Source organism: Gobio gobio (genome assembly GCF_949357685.1).
Source record: "Gobio gobio genome assembly, chromosome: 2".
In the NCBI taxonomy this organism is placed as follows: Eukaryota; Metazoa; Chordata; class Actinopteri; order Cypriniformes; family Gobionidae; genus Gobio; species Gobio gobio.
Genome location: NC_137098.1, coordinates 53,129,228 through 53,148,197, shown reverse-complemented (window position 1 = coordinate 53,148,197; position 18,970 = coordinate 53,129,228). Strand labels below are relative to the sequence as shown.

General features: G+C 38.5%; 1 protein-coding gene across 1 annotated transcript; it reads right to left on the bottom strand.

Moving 5' to 3' along the window:
* Nucleotides 1–1,038: 1,038 nt before the first annotated feature.
* mmp14a (matrix metallopeptidase 14a (membrane-inserted)) lies at nt 1,039–16,448 on the bottom strand. Its single transcript, XM_079811148.1, has 10 exons — nt 15,910–16,448; nt 9,689–9,837; nt 8,644–8,766; nt 7,714–8,021; nt 7,437–7,598; nt 5,959–6,101; nt 5,723–5,861; nt 5,462–5,612; nt 5,199–5,314; nt 1,039–4,518 (listed from the first exon to the last, which is right to left on the bottom strand). Exons 1-10 carry the CDS (start codon nt 16,009–16,011, stop codon nt 4,187–4,189), a joined length of 1,725 nt encoding a protein of 574 aa, XP_079667274.1. The 5' UTR covers nt 16,012–16,448; the 3' UTR covers nt 1,039–4,186.
* Nucleotides 16,449–18,970: the final 2,522 nt, after the last annotated feature.

Genomic DNA, 18,970 nt, shown 5'->3' with positions numbered 1-18,970 from the left:
TCCAGATGTTTTATGAAGTGGAGGAGGAGGAGAGAGAGCAGAGGACAGGAAGGGTAGGGAAGGGACGAAAGACGAGGTGAATGTGCAGTCCATAAAGGAAAAGACCACAAAAAATAGGGAAAAAGATGGTTGAGAGTTGAAAGCAGACAAGAAACAAACTATGGAGCAAAAGTTTGTGATGATGGCAGATTGAGGGGCTAGTATGTATGTTGGAGGGGTTTCTGACAGGATATGACACAGCTAAGGTTACAGTATGTGTTTGGCCTGGGGGTTTTGATACAGCAATACACTTCCTTCACATGTAAGGGAGAGATGGAAAGATTTTTGTACTTGATATCGCTTTATTTTCTCATATTTCACATCAAGCATAACCCAACACACATTTTTTCTTGGTAAATAAGTTACTAACTTTTGAAGAAAAAAAAATAGTATAAAAAAAAATGGATATCAACTATTTTCAGATATAGCAAATAGTGAAATGGTTTAATAGTATTTCACTCTTTGTTTACATAATGTAATTCATAATTGTATAATGAATTTTCTAATTAAAAGTTTGGGACTGGGACAAGAGTAAAACAATCAAATATAGGCCTGCATAAAAGGCATGGTAGAGTACCTGAAAAATAGGTTGCTGAAAAGTAACACAAATACAGTGGGCTCCTCAAATATTGGCACCCTTGGTAAATATAAGCAAAACTGACAATGATGATTTGATTTGGCCATTTCTCTTAATATTTCATTCAAAAGACTCACAAAAACCTTTAATGGAAGTCAAACAGTTCAAAACAAAAAATAATCTTATCATAAAACAGAAATCAGTTTTAATAAAGATCTGAGTTCTCAGTTCTCAGAGCTGAAGAAACACCCAATGGGGAAAATCTACAAAATTCTGCATGGTGGATTTTAATGTGCAGAGAATGTACCACCCTATAGTAGATTCATTATGAAATTACCCAACATATTTTCTAAACAAACATGTGAGGGGTAGGGGGTTTTGCAACCGAGCCGTGTGCGTAATTCTTTCTTTTCTTTTTTTTTGGCTGCTGATTCAGGCCTATTTATGACTTACAGGGTTATGGTTGGTTGCTTTTCCAGGATATGCAACTATAGCATGGGCTTCTCTAAGCCACCTGCTTTACTGCATGAACACATTTACACAGTCTAAATTGCAAGCAACTGTCCAGGCCACGTCCTGTTCGCCAGCTCAGCGTGTATGTGGGCGTTTGTGTACTTTTTCCCTGGCCACCCCACAAGACGAGAACCAAGCTCACCGAACATGACTGCCAGAGCTCTTCCACACCACCATGACAAGAGCCAGACTTCCTGTCCTGTCCTTAGCTCATCTGTCCATTCAATAAACAGATGAATTTCTATGTCTGTTTTAGTAAAAAATTATTGGCACATATGTAATATAAAGTACAATTGCCGGCTATGCATGTTTTTAGAAATCTACCTGTGGAACATTAATAATAATATTAAAAATGGTAGTCACAATTTCTACCATTAACCCGAAAACATGTCATCTTTATCATCCTGAACTGGCATTTTTTCATCTGACTAATACACTCTCACTGCTATTCAAACATAATGCAAAAAGTAACAGAGCGAAGAGGGATTCAAAGATTACGGAAGAAAGAGAAAGAGATTTGAAAGGGAGGGGACAGGAAAAACAGCACAGAGATGTTTGTGGTGGGCCGTTCATTAAAAAAACGCCTCATAAAAGAGAACAATTTTGCTGTGTGGAGAAATGGGGAGGGGGAGAAGACGGGAGGGAAGCGGAAATGGCAGAGCGCTGGTTTTTCTGACTTTGTCAGCTGGAACAGTTTTAAAAGACTTCAAAGAAAAGCGTACGCTCCTCCTTCACTACAAAGTACAGTCATATGTCTCTCTAGTCTGGTCCCTTGTTCTCTTAGATCTCAGATATTAGGACACATACCAACACTTATCAGTTTTCTGTCCAAAACATAGATAGATTGCAGCTATAACAGCTTCAACTCTTCTGGGAAGGCTAAGGAGTATGTTTATGGGAATTTTTGACCATTCTTCTAGAAGCGCATTTGTGAGGTCAGGCACTGATGTTGGATGAGAAGGCCTGGCTCGCAGTCTCTGCTCTAATTCATCCCAAAGGTCAGGACTCTGTGCAGGCCAGTTAAGTTCCTCCACACCAAACTTGCCTTTATGTCTTTATGGAGTTTGCTTTGTGAACTTGTGCGCAGTCATGTTGGCACAGGAAGGGGCCATCCCCAAACTGTTCCCACAAAGTTGGGAGCATGAAATTGTCCAAAATGTCTTGGTATGCTGAAGCATTAAACATTTCTTTCACTGGAGCTAAGGGGCCAAGCCCAACCTCTGAAAAAACACACACACACCATAATCACCTCTTCACCAAACTTTACATTTCGCACAATGCAGTCAGGCAAGTACCATTCTCCTGGCAACCGCCAAATCCAGACTCGCGCCCATTGGATTGCCAGACAGAGGAGTGCGATTCGTCATTCCAGAGTCACTGCTCTAGAGTCCAGTGGCGGCGTGCTTTATACCACTGCATCCGACACTTTGCATTGCACTTAGTGATGTAAGGCTTGGATGCAGCTGCTCAGCCATGGAAACCCATTCCATGAAGCTCTCTATACACACTGTTCTTGAGATAATCTGAAGGCCACATGAAGTTTGGAGATCTGTAGCTATTGACTTTGCAGAAAGTAGGCGACTTCTGCGCACCGTGCTCCTCAGCATGCGCTGACCCTGCCTCAGCATGATCACGGAACCACATTTGAATTCACTGAGCTCCTGAGAGCAACCCATTCTTTCACAAATGTTTGTAGAAGCGTCTGCACGCCTAGGTGCTCGATGTTATACACATGTGGCCATGGAAGTGATTGGAACACCTGAATTCAATTATTTGGAGGGGTGTCCCAATACTTCTGCCAATATAGTCTAGATTTTATTTTTTAAGGTAGAGGAAAGAGAGAATAATGTTAAAAAAAGGAACTTTATTTCATTTTCATTTCCAAGTACAAAAAGTATTAAACAGGCAAAATTGTAATTTCTTTTCATTTACACTATATCATTATAATTATAAAAATCATTACCATTATCATTGTTAAAACTACTTCAGAAATGTCTAATACTGATGTATTCAGTCTTGTTACAGAAAACCCATAGCACCATTACTGTTCATAAATAATTCTGGAAGGTGGAGAGCGAGAAAATGTCTCACCTCCAGCTTCTTCTATTATAGAAACCTGATTTAAACCTGACATTGAAAGATCGGAAGCTAATTTGAAATAAGTCACATTCTGCCTGTGTCCAGCAGGACCTGAAATGACAATTTAAAATAGGTAAGACTACACTAGGAGAACAATAATAACAATAACCATAGTTATAAGAACAATGCCAATCATTAATGACATAATTAATCATAGTAAATACCAAACGCATTGCAATAACAATAGCCTTTTGAGTTGAAACAGATGGACAGCTCTGCTCTATACGTGTATTTAAAACTGGCCTACTCTAGAAGCTGCTCGGCTTCTCGCTCCCTGAACTTGGACCTTTAACCTTTGACCTTTCACGTACAGCAGGTCTCTACAGTCGAGCCATACTTTGTGCAAATATCTTTGTGGTGAATAAAAGGTGCAAGGAAGGTCAATTATGATCGTCCTTCCATTCTATTAATTAAATGGCAGAGGCACTTTGTGGGGTACAGGAGGTTTTCATTGGATCAGCAATGTATAAAGCTAAATCTGAGTTAATGAAATATGTCAAAGTGAGATCAATTAATGTATAGAACATGTCAATCAAACAGCCGGCTGGCTGGAGTCAAGTTCGGATCTGGAGAGGGAGATTTTCAGAGAGGGATTATATACTGAAAAGAAGACTGAAGGAACAAAAGTGCATTTCACGAGTGATAAACCGTAACCATGTAAGAGATGGAGGAGGGCTTGTGTCTGTCTCTCTTATCTCCCACTCCATTTCGGATTTCTTATTAATGGCAGAGAAGTACATGTAAATAGAAAAACATACAATACACACCCTTCACTTTTCATCTCTCCCTGCCTGCAGACCTGTAAACCAATCTTTACTGTCTGACATTCATGTTCACTCCATCCTAATACAATTTTTCCAAATGCCATCTACTTATATCCCTCTTACTCTTTTCTTCTCATGCCTTTCATGTTCATCTCTAAACCTTATCGAGCAGAGAGCGGTGACAGTAGAGGAGGCGTCGAGGGGTACCATAGTGGTGGAAGAAAAGCAGAGCCCCCAAAGTGACAAGCACACAGGCCAAAAGAAAGAGTGGGATGACGATGGTTGCAGCTCTTCCCATGGCGCCGCCCTCTGACTCGTCCATCTCAATGATAAGCACTTCCTCATCTGTGCCGGCCCTCTTCTTGGGCTCCTCCCCGTCACAGCCCATCCAGTTAGTCAGGACAGATTTGGGGAAGCCTGGCTCCACCTTCAGCTGCTGATTGTTGAACTTCCAGTACTTATTGGCTTTGTAGAAGTAGGTGTGGGCTGAAAAATTGTGGAAAAAGCTGATTCAGTAAAAGTGGCTCTTCTCTCTCTCGCTCTCTCTCTCATATATACTATATATATATATATATATTTATTTACAATGTGTTTTTGAAGCCAATCACAGACATACAGTCATGCGAAAACGTTAGGATACCCTATTGAATTCCATGGTTTTCTGTATCAGGGCATAATTAAAAAACAATCAGCTGGTCCTTGGCAGGTCTTAAAATTTGGAAAATTGTTCTATGTGTATGTGTTTCTTTGTCCTTCATTTTATTACAAATTTTCACTTTTTATAATCAATGTTTGCATTTGAAAGCTACATGCTGTTTAAATGTATTATTTAAATAAAATAGTAAAATAGTTCCAACTGTTTTTTCCTATGGTACCGAAATTGGTACAGCGAATCATACAATTTTATTGGTATTGGTACCAACTACTGGAATATTGGTGCAGAGAAAATACTTGTTTTTACTGTAATTTTGATCAAATAAATGCATCCTTTGTGAGCATAAATTGTTTCCAAAAACATTGAAAAATCTTGACCCTAAACATTTGAATGATAGGAAGTGTGTGTTTTATTACATAATTTTGTTTTATAATTTTTGTTGCTTTTTTTTGTTTGCCTTTTTTAGACATGACAGAGAAGAACCCACAGGAGAGGACAAATGCTTCTGTACCTCCATCCTCGCTCATGAAGGCCCCTTTGATATTATCTGGTACTCCTTGCCATACACTGATGGGTTTGGGGTAGTCTGAATCCACAGATCTGCTTTTCTCATTGAAACGGTAATATCTGAGAAAACAGAAAAAAGCATAATAAACGAAATGGAGAAGTTCACAAAAAAAGAAGATTAAGCATTTTTTTCCATATGACATGAAATCACATGGAATTTAAAATTAGACAATGAGTAAGATATCGTCATTGACACAGGAAACTTACTTGGTTCCTCTGAAGAAGTAAGTGTTGCCGGTGGGGGTGTAGAAAACAGCTGCGTCCAGCTTGTCTCTTGGTAGGCCTGTGCCGAGTTCCTTGAACGTTTTTGGATAACCTTCCTCCATTTTAGCCTCGTTGAAAACCCAATACTTATCACCTAGTGAGAGGACAGACATACAAGCATCATTGCACAATTTGTGACCTCTATTAGAACCAGAGATGCAATGTCTACAACAAAAAGCAAAATAAGATATAAGAGAGACGCACCTTTGAAGAAAACAAATTTTCCATCAGAACGTTCGTAGGCTGCATTGATAGAGGGAGGCAGTCCCTTCCAGAAGTGTCCAATAGGCATAGGATACCCCTGCTGAGGTTTACCATCACGCACTCTCCAGAACCACTTTTCCTGTGAAGTAGAGGGGGTGTAAATATTAAAAACAATAGTACTCACAAAATACATGAAACGTACACACAAAACAGTTTTGTTTTGCATTCTGTTGTACCTTGAAGACGAACATCTCTCCTCTGAGGAAAGCGATGGTGTCAAAGTGTCCCTCACATATGTCGGGGCCAAAGGAAGGGGGGTTTGGCCTGCGAGTGGGGGGCCGGGGTGCCGGGGGTTGGGGTTCTTCACCAGAACGAGCACCTGCCGAAAGACGCATGTCTTTTATTTTGTAATTTGTCATAAGCCGTGTTTCCACCGAAGGAACTTTCCCTAGGAACTAGGGACTTTGGGGTGGCACTCAGTGTGTTTCAACTGCAGGAACCGGGGTCTAAATGAAGTTCCGGGAAAAAAAATTCCCCTCAAAATGGCGCTGCTTGCGAGGTAGTACTTTTTCAAAGCTAAGGAACTTTCGGGGGTGGGACTTGGGCACTGAACATGCTATTTGATTGAGTTCACACAGCATTTTATTTCAACCTAAAAGTCTGTTGCGGTGCATAGAGTCAAATCAACAATGGAGTTTAAAAAATACAACCGATGGACCGACGACGAGGTTCAGGCTTTATAAAGTTTATTTGGAGAGGACGAAATCCAGTGGGCTCTGGAAAGTTGTGCGCAGTCCTACGTCACCCGACTAATCTTCACGGTACTTTAGACCGCGATGGAAACACAGACAGCAGCAGGTCTGGGGGGAAAAGGTACCTGGGAAAAAAGTTCCTGGGACAAATTGTTCCGGATAATTTAGGTGGAAACCGGGCTATAGTCATGTTTCTTGTCATGTCATGTGATTCCCTGCTCCCCTCATGTGGTTCCTTTGTTTCATGTATTATGTTTTCTTTAGGTGTGTTCGGCTTGAAGCGGCGCTGCACGAGAGCGATTCAAGAGCAGGCGACTCTGTATGCTTTCGTATCGCTCTCGCTGAACTTTGATGTCATGCATGGATCGGTCTGTGCAGTTCCGCTTCAAGCCGAACATTCCTATTGGTTTGTCTGGTCAGGTGATACTTCGTTTTGTCTTGTCATTCTGTCTTGTCAGTCATTAGTTTATTGTATTTATAGTCCTCATGTCTCTATTGTCTCTTGACTATATTTGTTCTATGTAACAAATATAGAGTGTGGCAACCTGTTTATGCCACACTCTAGTCTGTTCAAGTCAAGTGCCCATGTTTATTACATGTCTTAGTTCTTGTTTGTTTTGTATCTGGGTTTTTTGTTATTTTGCTCTAGTGCTGTCAATTTGAAGTTACAAAAGTTTGTGTGTGTGTGTATATATATATATATATATATATATATATCTTTATATATTTACAAACTTTAGCCGATTTTACAGCACTAATGAACAATTAATCATATTATTAACTAATGTTAACAAAGATAAATGAATACTGTAACAGATGCACTGCTCATTTTAAGTTAATGTTATCTAATTGGACCTTATTGTAAAGTGTTCAAATCTAGTCAGACTGTCATTGTACATAAGAATCTTGTAAAAAAAAATAATTAACAAAATAAATATATTTATGCAATGCAAACTGACTACCATATATTTGCTGGATCCCCCGTCTGTCATCATCGGGCAGCACAAAGTTCTCAGTGTCCATCCACTGGTAAAAAGGAGCCATGATGGCAGAGGGATCGCCAGAGTGTTCCAAACCGAGAGCATGACCTAATTCATGGACCGCCACCAGGAACACATCATTACCTGAAAGAGAGGCAGAACGATGATACTCTAAATATAAAATGACACAGACTTTACATGCACACACTACACATTAAGTTAATGTTCAGCTAACAGAAACATTTTCACATTTGCTCACCTCCCTGGTCAACGTTGCCTGTCGTCCAAGGCTCTGCTGCGTCAAAATGGGTATCGCCTCCGATACCGTGACCAGGGAAGTACGCGTGGGCCAGGAAACCTCCCTCGCCGTCGAATGGGGTGCTGTCTCCGTGAAAGCCTTCCGCAAAGAAAAGCATGATATCTGCAAACTTGTCCACCTTGCCATTGATTTGACTGTATGGGATTTCACGGAACTTGAGTGGCGTCACGGCCTCCCAGACCTTGAAGGCCTTCCTGATGGCCTCATGTGTGGCGTGCTCGCCTACTTTAGGAGTGTAGTTCTGGATACTGAGTAAAGAAAACATTTGTGCGAAATCTGAGTGTTCATTTCAGGTAAGAAGTGTAGAAACTTGTTATTTTTAAATGAATACGTAATGTCTGGTAACACTTCTGAAAAAGAAGAACCAGGCTAAGTAATAATGCAGAAGTTAGTCATCATTTACGTGTTTGGAATGTTTAATTTTTCATCGGAATGCAAAGTGTAAATGCAATCCAGCTTCAGCATTCTGGATGGAGCAATGAAAATGCATGTTACTGGCAAGTGTATCAACCTTATTTTGGAATTTTGTAAGCTTTCTGTAAATGTGCATGAATTCAGATTCATTACCTGCTATAGGTAAATAACTAGAAAAATAACAAAGTGCAGTATATGGTAAAACGATTTGTGATACAAACCAGTGTGTTTATGATTATGACTAGAAATCCAAATAATTTGATAACAAATATCAGTCTGCAATATCAAGCAGCATAACGCTGGAAGTGGGCGACACCGGAAGCCTCGCACATTCAGGTTACAAACGGCTGCATCCGCTCTTACATTAAAATTAAGGTGGATAGAGTGCCACAGTTTTATATGCATTAAATCTTACTATAATTAATTCTCCATAGGTTGTCAATTACAGTTCCATACCTGAAAGTGACCTCTCTTTTGTCCCATTTCAGGCCCTGGATGACATATCGCTTCTTTCGTAGGTTGCTCTTCAGCTCAGAGCCAAATTTATCTGGAACACCGCACCTTGGCCGCTGCATCGCCCTGACAACATCATGTTAATGGAAGACATAAAGTCACTCAATCATACGTGACTGGCAGCAAATCAGATGATTATTTCTCTATCAGGTCATCCATTTGTGGACAAAGATTGTCAGTCATTAGCATAAATAATGTAACTATTGAGTTACATATTGCACATTATCTTTAAATGTTCATAATTAACCAGTGGTGGACAGTAATGAAGCTCATTTTTTGTCAAGTATCTGTACTTTATCAGTGCTTTTATTTCGGTAAACTTTTACTGCACTACACTCCAAAGTGTAATATCGTACTTTTTTACTTCACTTTCATAAAAACATATTCCTCGTTATTTCGAGCTGAAGAAATCACCACCCAAAACCAAGATGCGATAGTGATTCATGACTGAGCTCATTATTTCCAGTGAACCTGCTTAATTTGTTCACAAATCATGTGATTGAGTTAACAACTTTGAATAGCACGAAAAGTAAGTTACTAATAGTTAATAAATTTAGTATTAATTACAGTAAATTAAAATCATATTTAGGTCATGACTGTCAGTTATTTGTGAACTAAATCTGCTGTAAATGTGTATTAGTATAATAATAAGTATAATGTATGATAAGTTTTGGTTATAAAATAAAATGTTTGCTTATTCTCAGATCAACATACATGTTAAACTGATCTTTCTTATTAAGGCTGACAAATGACTGGTACTGGCAAGAATAGATAATAAATGTAGTTCATTGATCAGTGCTTTTCACTTTTAACACTTAAGTTAAGTACATTAAAAATCTCTTACTGTTGTACTTTTACTTAAGTAATATTGAAAATTAGTACTTTTACTGGAGTACTATTTTATTAGGGTATCTATCCTTTTACTTAAGTATTTTGTCTACCACTGTAATTAACATATTTGATATGTACGAGACAGGGCAAAACTTACGATAGTGTAGCTGGATCCATAGAGCCGGTGACAGTGAGTCCATAGAATTTCTGCATGGCGGATATAGCAGTGATGATGGATTTAGGAGAGCGGATTGCCTGAGCCCGAACATCACCAGGAGGAAGATACCCATACTGCTGGAGCCATGCCTGAGAAAGAATGAATGTCACATTAACGCACAACACATATTAACATGCAGCTGTCCCAACTACACTTCTTCATTATAATAAACCAAATTCAACATGAATAAAAGACACACACTCACACACACACACACACACACACACACACACACACACACACACACACACACACACACACACACACACAAAAAAAAAGTTTCTCTGGAACACATCACAACTTCTGTCAGAACATGAAATAGCACAGGTGTCACTGCTGTCATAACTTTTAAGGTGACCTCAGTGAATTAAAGGTTGGGCTGAAGTGTCCTCACTGTTCCAAATGTCTGCAGCACCACATCCACATGACATGCTGTCTGAATGTATAAAATCTAATTGTACATAAACCTGCCAAAGACCACAAACATCAGTGATGAACCACAGTGCAAACACAGAGATGTGTGTGTGTGCTTATGACCTGGTTAAACTTTTGTGAGTAAGTGTGTGCGTGTGGACACTCAAAAATGCCTTGTGTTGTAACTGTAAGTAACAGTGTGTCCGAGACTTTATGACCATAATTTAACTTGCACATGTGTGTTTCCAACCTATATCCCTTCCAACTTTGGGGATATATTTGCTAAAGAAATGGGTGCCAAATGTCTCCAATATGTTTATATGGGTGCCAAATTGTCTCGAATATACAAATAAATTCATAAATGTATATCATTTCATTATTATTGTTGTTTAAAATGCTAAATATTTTCTTTAATGGGGTAGGATTAGGACTAGCTACACTAGGGCAAAGGCAGACCAGACTATTTTGAATTAAAACAGTTCCTTTGTTTTCTGACTTACAGAAATGAACACTGAGAACATAAAAAAGAGAGAAAACTAACAAAGAACTAAACAAATAAAATCTAAATATATCTTATAATGTACAGCTAAACAAACGACAATGGTAATGTAATTATGTAGCTTCAAAGAACTTTTCATGTGCTCATGACTTGCGCTCAAAAAAACATGTTTGGTTTATATATTTTCACTGTAAAGAGGCAAAACGCCACATGATAAACTGGTGAATACTGAAGGGACGTGTCCGCCTCATGTCTATGGTAGATACGGCCCTGATTATAGCTGTGCAGGTGGTTGTAGCCTAATGCGCTGATCTGGGCTGTTAACACAAAGGTTACAGGTTTAGGAATGACAGTCTGTTAGACTAAATGGGTAAATGTCTCGTTTTAAGGATCAGACAGCCAGTGTCTCCATTCCAACCACAAAGAGTGTCAGCATAAATTGCAAGCAGTTTTCAGTAATCCTTGTGACCTCAGACTGCCTCCCTTTCTTCTTTTTTTTCTTTCTTTTCTCAGTATAAGCAGTGTCTGTATCTGCTACAAAAAGAAATGAGAAAAAGAAGGACAAACATGATGGCATAGAGACCGTTCAGATTTACAATTTTTTAAATTAAGGCATAAGTATGTTCATAAAGCTACACTGTAAAAGAAATAGCAACTGCATATTTTCCAGTTTCCGGAGTCACATACCCTAAAAAATTTGAATTACTTGTAACTACATAATAACTCATGTCAGGCCAACAGAATTCCCTCAAATGTTGTCAACTGTCAAGTGATGAGGTCTACAATCTTCTAAAACTATATCCCAGATGTCTTTGCTTTTTAGGGTGAATGTGCCTTTAGAAACCAAGCATAGTTCACTTCACATACAATGTTAAACTGAATTTGTTGAGCAAAAAATCTGTAGTCGTTTATAGTTGGACAATTTTTAAGACAATAGCTGAGATGAAAATCTGCATAGTATGGCACTTACTTCTATTATTTGCCCTATTATACTCTTCAAAATGGGCAAAACACAACAAACCTGTATGTTAGCATACAATACTATAGTGATTAAGAAACCACATCCAGAGAGTAACTTCAGTAAATCAGTGAGTGCTTTCACTGGTTCCTTCACATTGTTGATTTTCCGATGGGACTGGTCTACACTGACCATATTGGTCGAGGAAGTATAGGCTATATCTGGATAGGGCACCACAGTGTAGTGTTAACAACCTGGTCACCCTTGCTCCATTTTTCTTTCTCTCAGTCCATCATTCAATTCCTCCTTCTTTATGAGTGCTTTCTGTGTGTGGTGCCTCCGCTGTGGTGACGCGCCCCGTTTTGCAAAAACACTAACTCAAGAGGATGAAACCGTTTCCCTCTCTCTCTCGTACTGCCTCTGAAGGCCACTCTTCTCCCTCCCGAAAAGCCTCAGGTCTCCTCTTAATGCAGCCAGCAATCCCAGCATGCTCCGCTGCCCTGGAACTCCCAGCGGCGGGAGTCAAAGGTTCTATTTAGAACCTCTCTGCCGTTCCCCTGACTGAGGAAGACCGAGTCACTGTGTGGCCATGCGTCAGCTATTACCATGCAGACAGGTAGCCTTTATTGAGTTTACTGAGTCCCTGGCTGTCTGGGAAAGCTTTATGTAATAATCAAGGCAGACGCTGCCATTATACACAGATCTGGGAACAGATTTCAACAGTATCCATTAACTCACACATGATAGTGACTGGCAGGTACAGAAGATTGTGAGGTTAAGTGTAATCACACACTATGGCGTCAGCAAGGTTAACACATAAAAGCCCTCCTTTAAAGAGAACCTATTATGCTTTTTTACATTTTAAACTTGTGTAATGTTACTATTTGAACATGAAAAAAGGTCTGCAAAGTTACAAATCACAAAGGGAGGGTCACAAAGGTCCACTCAAAAGGGAGCTTTATATTCTCTACTCCTCGATTGCAGTATTGAGTTTTCTTCCGGGAATGAACACATCATTTAAATAATTCCCGCCTAAGGCATACACAAAAAATATAAAATAATGCAATTCCTGGTTAAGTTGCGTTAGTAGTGTGTTGAAACTCTAGGTTATGGTAAGGGGCTTGGCATTTCTGAAACACGCTCAAAGTGGTTGACTAATCACAACACAACAACATCAGTCGACCAATCAGAGCACATTGAGCTTTTCAGAAGGAGGGGCTTCATAGAGACAGGAACTAAACTGAGCATTATATCCAGACTGGGAAGATAGCGCTGTAATTTTTTTTTTTGAACATTCAAGCATGAAAGCCGATTTGAGTACACCCCAAAAACAATATCAAGACTTTGTAAAAGAGTATAATACGGCCTCTTTAAAACTCTGAAATGGAGACAATATGATGAGGTGTTTAAGACAGCTCTTCCTGAAAAACTATTTCATCAGTTTTAGTGTTGCAACATGGAAAACGCAATCCATGTTGGGAAGAGGAACATGTTGTTTTGCTGGTATATGTGCACAGTTGTAACACTAATCTCTGATTCTTATAGTTTCTCTGCTGAAAATATTGCCATCAGACTTTCCAGGCTTAGAGGGGGAAAAGCAGCATTTATGATTTTAACAGCTGATCTGCTGCTCCTGAGGCATTAAAGAGGGGAAAAAAGCAAACTATTACAAAAGAGGGAGAAAAAGAAGTTGGAGGGAAAAAAACTAAACCTAAATGAGATCCTAGAGATTTTTTTTTAAAGTTAGAAATATAAAAACAAAGGGTAGAAGAAAAAGGAAAGAGAAGAAAAAAAGGAGGGCAGAGGTGAGTCTGAATCCGAAAGAACTGAGTCAGTTGTTCCTCCTTGTCTGTGCCAATGGAAAAAGCAGAAAATTTCAGGCATTAGTGCCCGGGTCTCACTCTGCATCTTCACGTTGAGGATCAGATCACTAACCATTTACTGAGAAGCTGAACTAATTCTGACAACAATTTCTCACCTCCAGTATAAAAAAGCCTTCAAAATCTTTGTCTTTATTCATTTGAGAGCACATATATATAATGCTACTACCATATTCCTAGCAATCAGCAAAAGTTGATTGTCTAATTCCAGTAGTAATAAATGCATGACATCATCATCCATATATAACCCACATACTAATTTATATACTGCAAAACTACATTGTTTTCCATGCAAACAAAGCAAGCATCAAAAAAAGAAATGGTAGTGTTTGAGTCTTATTGTACATCTTAATGAATGAAATCTCAACATATGATTTGTTTTCTTCTAAACTGCAAAGTGATGAAGGTCTGAAAGATTCAGCAGAGTTTCAACAGATGCTTTGCATCTGTAATACTACTTAAACAAATACATCATCACTCGTCTATGGTCGGGGGGGGGGGGGGGGGGGGGCAATGCCCAGCTGTTTTCCATAAGGAATATGACTGAATTTCTTTATTTTTTTGTCTTTTTAGTACAGTATTCAAAACAAAAGCACCTGTAACAACAGAAAAAGTGCAGCGCGAAGTCATAAACCTAATGTAAAGCATTCGGTTCATTAGAAGTAAAGTTCAGAATTCCTTGAAAGAAAGAAAAAACATAGATTGGGATGAAAACTTAAGTACAACTTAAGAAAACCAAAACACTTGCATTTGTGGTTAAAGCATACAAACCTCGACCAAAAGTCTAAAGAATGATGGCAGTTTCACAAGCAAGGGGCATCTGTGATTTAACCTTTTGCGTGACCCTATTCTCTGATCACGCGACTCTCACATGAGCAGGCTGTGTTTGTCTTTGAAAACCTTCGAAAGATTTTAAAGGAATCTGCAGAGCTGATTTTTTTTTTTTTCACATTAGCCTTGGGTACATCTCTCAACCATCTCAGAAATGTGAAGGAGTGTAAGAGAAAGGAATGAAGGGATGCAAATGGAGACAGTTATTAAAATGTCTTAATAACTGGGTTGGATTAGTTCACCCAAAAATGAAATTTCTGTCATTATTTACGCACCCTTATGTCGTTCTAAACCCGTAAGACTTTTATTCATCTTTGGAACCCAAATGAAGATCCTTTTAATAAAATCTGAGTGATTTCTGTCCCTGCATTGACAGTCTATGCAACTACCACTTTGACGCTTCAAAAAGTTCATAAAGAGATCGCAAAACTAATCCATATGAACTGAGCGGTTTAGTAACATTTTTCTGAAGACACACAATCGCTTTAAATGCTGAACAGATTTAATTTAGGCTTTTATTCACATATAAACATTCATCAACGCACAGATCAGTTATGGTAAATGAATGCTCAAGCATGTTCGCTTGATGTGTGAGAACCAATGAGTTTCATTCTCATGTGTTCAATGTTTATATGTGAATAAAAGTGAATAAAAGCATATATTTCTGTTCATATGTCCATCATGTCTCTTCAGAAAATTGGGACTAAACCGTTCAATAAATATGGATTCGTTTTACGATCTCTTTATGAACTTTTTGAAGCATCAAAGTGGTAGTTGCGTAGAGGTCTACGGAGAGTTTTAATATTTTTTCATTAAAAAATATCTTTATTTTTCTTCCAAAGATGAACGAAAACGTTACGGGTTTGGAACAACATGAGGGTGAGTAGGCCTAAATAATGACAGAATTAAAATTTTTAGGTGAACTAACCCTTTTAATCCTCTCTCTCGCTCTCATTTTGTTTTCTTTATTTTAGACCATTAGGATTTCCTGGCTTGCATCTGTGACAGAGACGCCAAAACGTCCTGAAAAACAGTCACTCGTTCTCTTCCCCCTCACAGTTATGTGTCTACCAGACATGGGCCTATTTCTGAAACAAAAAAAATAGGATGGCTCTGGGGTGTATGAACAAATTGATATATCTAATCTACCTGTTGGCCTTCTTTTTACTCGTCAAAGCAAATACAAAGAAAAAAACATGAATCTAGAGATGCAGTACAGAAACCACAGAATTGCGAAACTTTAATAACTAACCCTCTCTAGCTAGGAATCCTGGAGTCTCTGACTCACTCCTGTTTTGTTTTAACTTGATATTAAGGGGTCTGAAAAGGCACAGTCCCATACAACTTAATCTGATTCTTATCTATAGTCTATTCTGTGAATTATGAGGTACATGAATACACTTCATGAAGGAAATCCTGACATGGGGAAACATCTGAGTGTATCTGTGTCCAATAATGCAGGCTTGATAGACAGATAGTGGAAAGGCACACACACACACACACACACACACACACACACACACACACACACACACACACACACACACACAATACTACAACAACAACAATATGCGTTTACCTCTGGTCTGACTTCTTTGTCACTGGTCCCGCTTTGCACCAGAAATACGCTCGCGAGGGCGAGCAGCAGTAGCCGCTGTAACGTCTGGAGTTTCGGTAACATTCCTCAATGCGCGAGAGAACTGAGCTCGGGACACAAAAATGCTCTAGGCTCCGTTCTTAAAGTTTTCTCCTCTAAGTTTTCCCCAGTAGATTTTTCCCGAGTCACACCATTCCAATAGTGGAAACGTTTCCTTAAAACTCTGCCTGGCAGCTTTTCCGAAGTACAAAAATAATAAAAACTGACATATGCCTAACCTATAAAGGATGTAATCATTATTATTGAAGACTTTTCCAAAAGTAAAGCTGGACCCTACGCTTTTCAGCCGAAGAGAGAAGACTATCTTCAGATACGAAATATATTTATCTTAGGTCTGAGCTACATTCTCATCTTGCGCTGGAGGTTTCTTTTGTCCTCCGCTGATCTCTCCACAGGCGGCTTCACTGTCAAATTGGGGACGTGGTTGTTTCTTACGTCCCCTGTGGTAATCTGCCTGCACTACAGACCATCTAACTGGGAGGAGTTGTAAGAGAATCGACACTGCAGATGTGCATTTTTCCCAGTGTGCTAATTATTCAATGACTTTCCGGCGGGGGTTGAATTTTTAAAGGAATTCTGTCAGAAATTCGAGCGTCTTTTGTCGCCTCTAGAACAGACAAACCTCAAAAAACGATAATTTTAAACAAAACACTTATTGTGCTATTTGTGAAAAATGTAGGGGTAATAAGTAGGCCTACGAAGAAGAAAAGAAAGGGAAAAAACCTTAAAACATTTCCAACAAGTAGGCCTAGCATAAATTGTATTAGCCTAAAATTAGTGTTTTATAACGATAGCCTAGTCATTGGCTCTTTTAAAGTTTTAGACTACAAGTCACACTACAAGTGGATCTTAAAAACCATAATAGTTTAATGCTTGAAATTATTTTAGTTGACAAATAAGGCTGTGCCCGTTGTGCCCGCGCAATATGCATTTCTTTACAAATTATTTTTGTTGACAAATTGCAAATTATTTGTTGTTGACAAATAAGCGTGCCTGTTGTGCCCGCACTATGCATTTCTTTACAAAACAAAAGTTTTAACTATTAATATTAATCTTATTAAATGGGTTAGTTCACCCAGAAATCAAGATTCTGGCATGAACCGCATGTTGTTCCAAACCCATAAGACCTTCCTTCATCTTCTGAACACAAATTAAGACATTTCTTTATGAAATCCAAGAGCTCTCTGACCCCTGTCTGACAGCTATTTAATTAGCACTTTCAAGGCACAGAAAGGTAGTAAAGACATCGTTAAAATAGTCCATGTGACTCCAGTGGTTCAACCTTAATGTTAATGAGAATACTTTTTGTGCGCAAAAACAAACAAACAAAAATAACGAATTTATTCAACAATTTCTTCTCTGTGTCAGACTCTTATGCTGTTTACATTGTAAACACAGTAGGCTACAGCGCTGCCATGTTCTGTGTCAGTTCTACGCCAGCTTGATGACCGAAGGTCTTCAGATTTGGTTTGGAACACCATGAGGGTGAGTAATAAATGAAAGACTTTTCATTTTGAGGTGAACTAACACTTTAAATTAAATTAAAGTGATATTTGTACATTTCTTTAATATTTTAAAAAGATGACAACAAGAAAACTATAGGCTACAGATAATTTTTATTTATTTTTTTACTCACAAATGACAATTCAAGATCTTCCAAACGTTAGGTACTGGCAAACTGAGACAGTTTTTTAAACAAAACAATAACATTTAATTGTAAATGTAATCAATAAAATGAATAATACTACTAATAAAATATAATTAATAATAATAAATATAGCTTGTGAAGGAAATTTTACATTTAGATGTGTTCTACTATTAGATGTGTTTTTATTTCATCTAGATATGGTTTTAACTCTTAGAAGTGTTCATTTTACTTAGAGGAGTTCTACTATTAGATGTGAACCTTAACCTTTTATTCCTAGATGTGTATCACTTGTTAACATTGAACTATTAACATTGAACATGTATTTGTACTAATCATTATTGAAGAAATGTAACCAAGCTTTTAGAGATGCATACGTTAAGTGCAGGAACAAAATGTTCTGAGTGATAAAAACTCAGTAGCAGGGAAACTGTGTAGTGCAGCAGGTCAAAGTAACCTATTGTACTTTAGGTGTGAAAGTATGTGCGTAGGGTCGATAAAATTAGCGATAAGCAGAATGTGTGAAAATGATGCAGCTGGAAACAGGAACTTCTGCAGACATGTGTATTGAGCTGTCTAGCTAGAATTTACAGCAGACAAGGGGTCTTGAACAAAGACGTTTTCCTTTTAAGGCAAACAGAGGTTGGGTGTAACCGACCCAGGATGCGTGAGAGGTATATAGTGATGGGGAGGAGAGCTAACTTTGCCCTTCTCATGACAGACGTTCTCTGTATGTGAACTGCCTATTTCTTGCAAGAAATAAAATCATGTTAGATACTTTGACTTTTCAAAGGTTTGGATTTGTATTCCTTCCTCCTCATTTTTCGAATAGAATTATTTCCACAACAAGCTGCAAGCAGCCATTAACGGGGCCAAGCGCAAACAAGGAAGATAGCAGCAGACCAACTGAAAAAATGAGTGAAGTCATTTGAAGCAAAAACGTTGAAACACCACATTAAAACATTGAGTTGTATAGTGCCAATGTCATGTTTTGTTCTATTATAGCGCCACCAAGAGGCACAATCCTACAATTTTTTTATTTGTCATCGGAGTGAGCCCATACATGTGTGTGTCAATTTTGGTGAAAATATCTCATTTCGTTTTGGAGTTATAGACATTTATATGAAAAAACATGTAAAAAATTACTGAGACCTGACTTTGATTGGATTTTACTAGCCCTTACTATCAATATTTTTGACATTTGGGCTACGTCATGAATATATCGACCTATGTTTCCGATTTTCTGACGCTGGTTTCGTCTCGATCGGACTAGCGGTTTCGAAGATATCAGCTAACGTTTTTTAAGCGCTAAATTACCGCGCTGCACAAACCATTAGC

Coding starts and splice junctions, on each gene's coding strand:
- mmp14a (XM_079811148.1), bottom strand. CDS start 16,011: ATGTTACCGAAACTCCAGACGTTACAGCGGCTACTGCTGCTCGCCCTC. Junction 5,315..5,461: donor TACTTCTTCAGAGGAACCAA/GTAAGTTTCCTG, acceptor CTGTTTTCTCAG/ATATTACCGTTTCAATGAGA. Junction 4,519..5,198: donor CTTCATGAGCGAGGATGGAG/GTACAGAAGCAT, acceptor ACAATTTTTCAG/CCCACACCTACTTCTACAAA.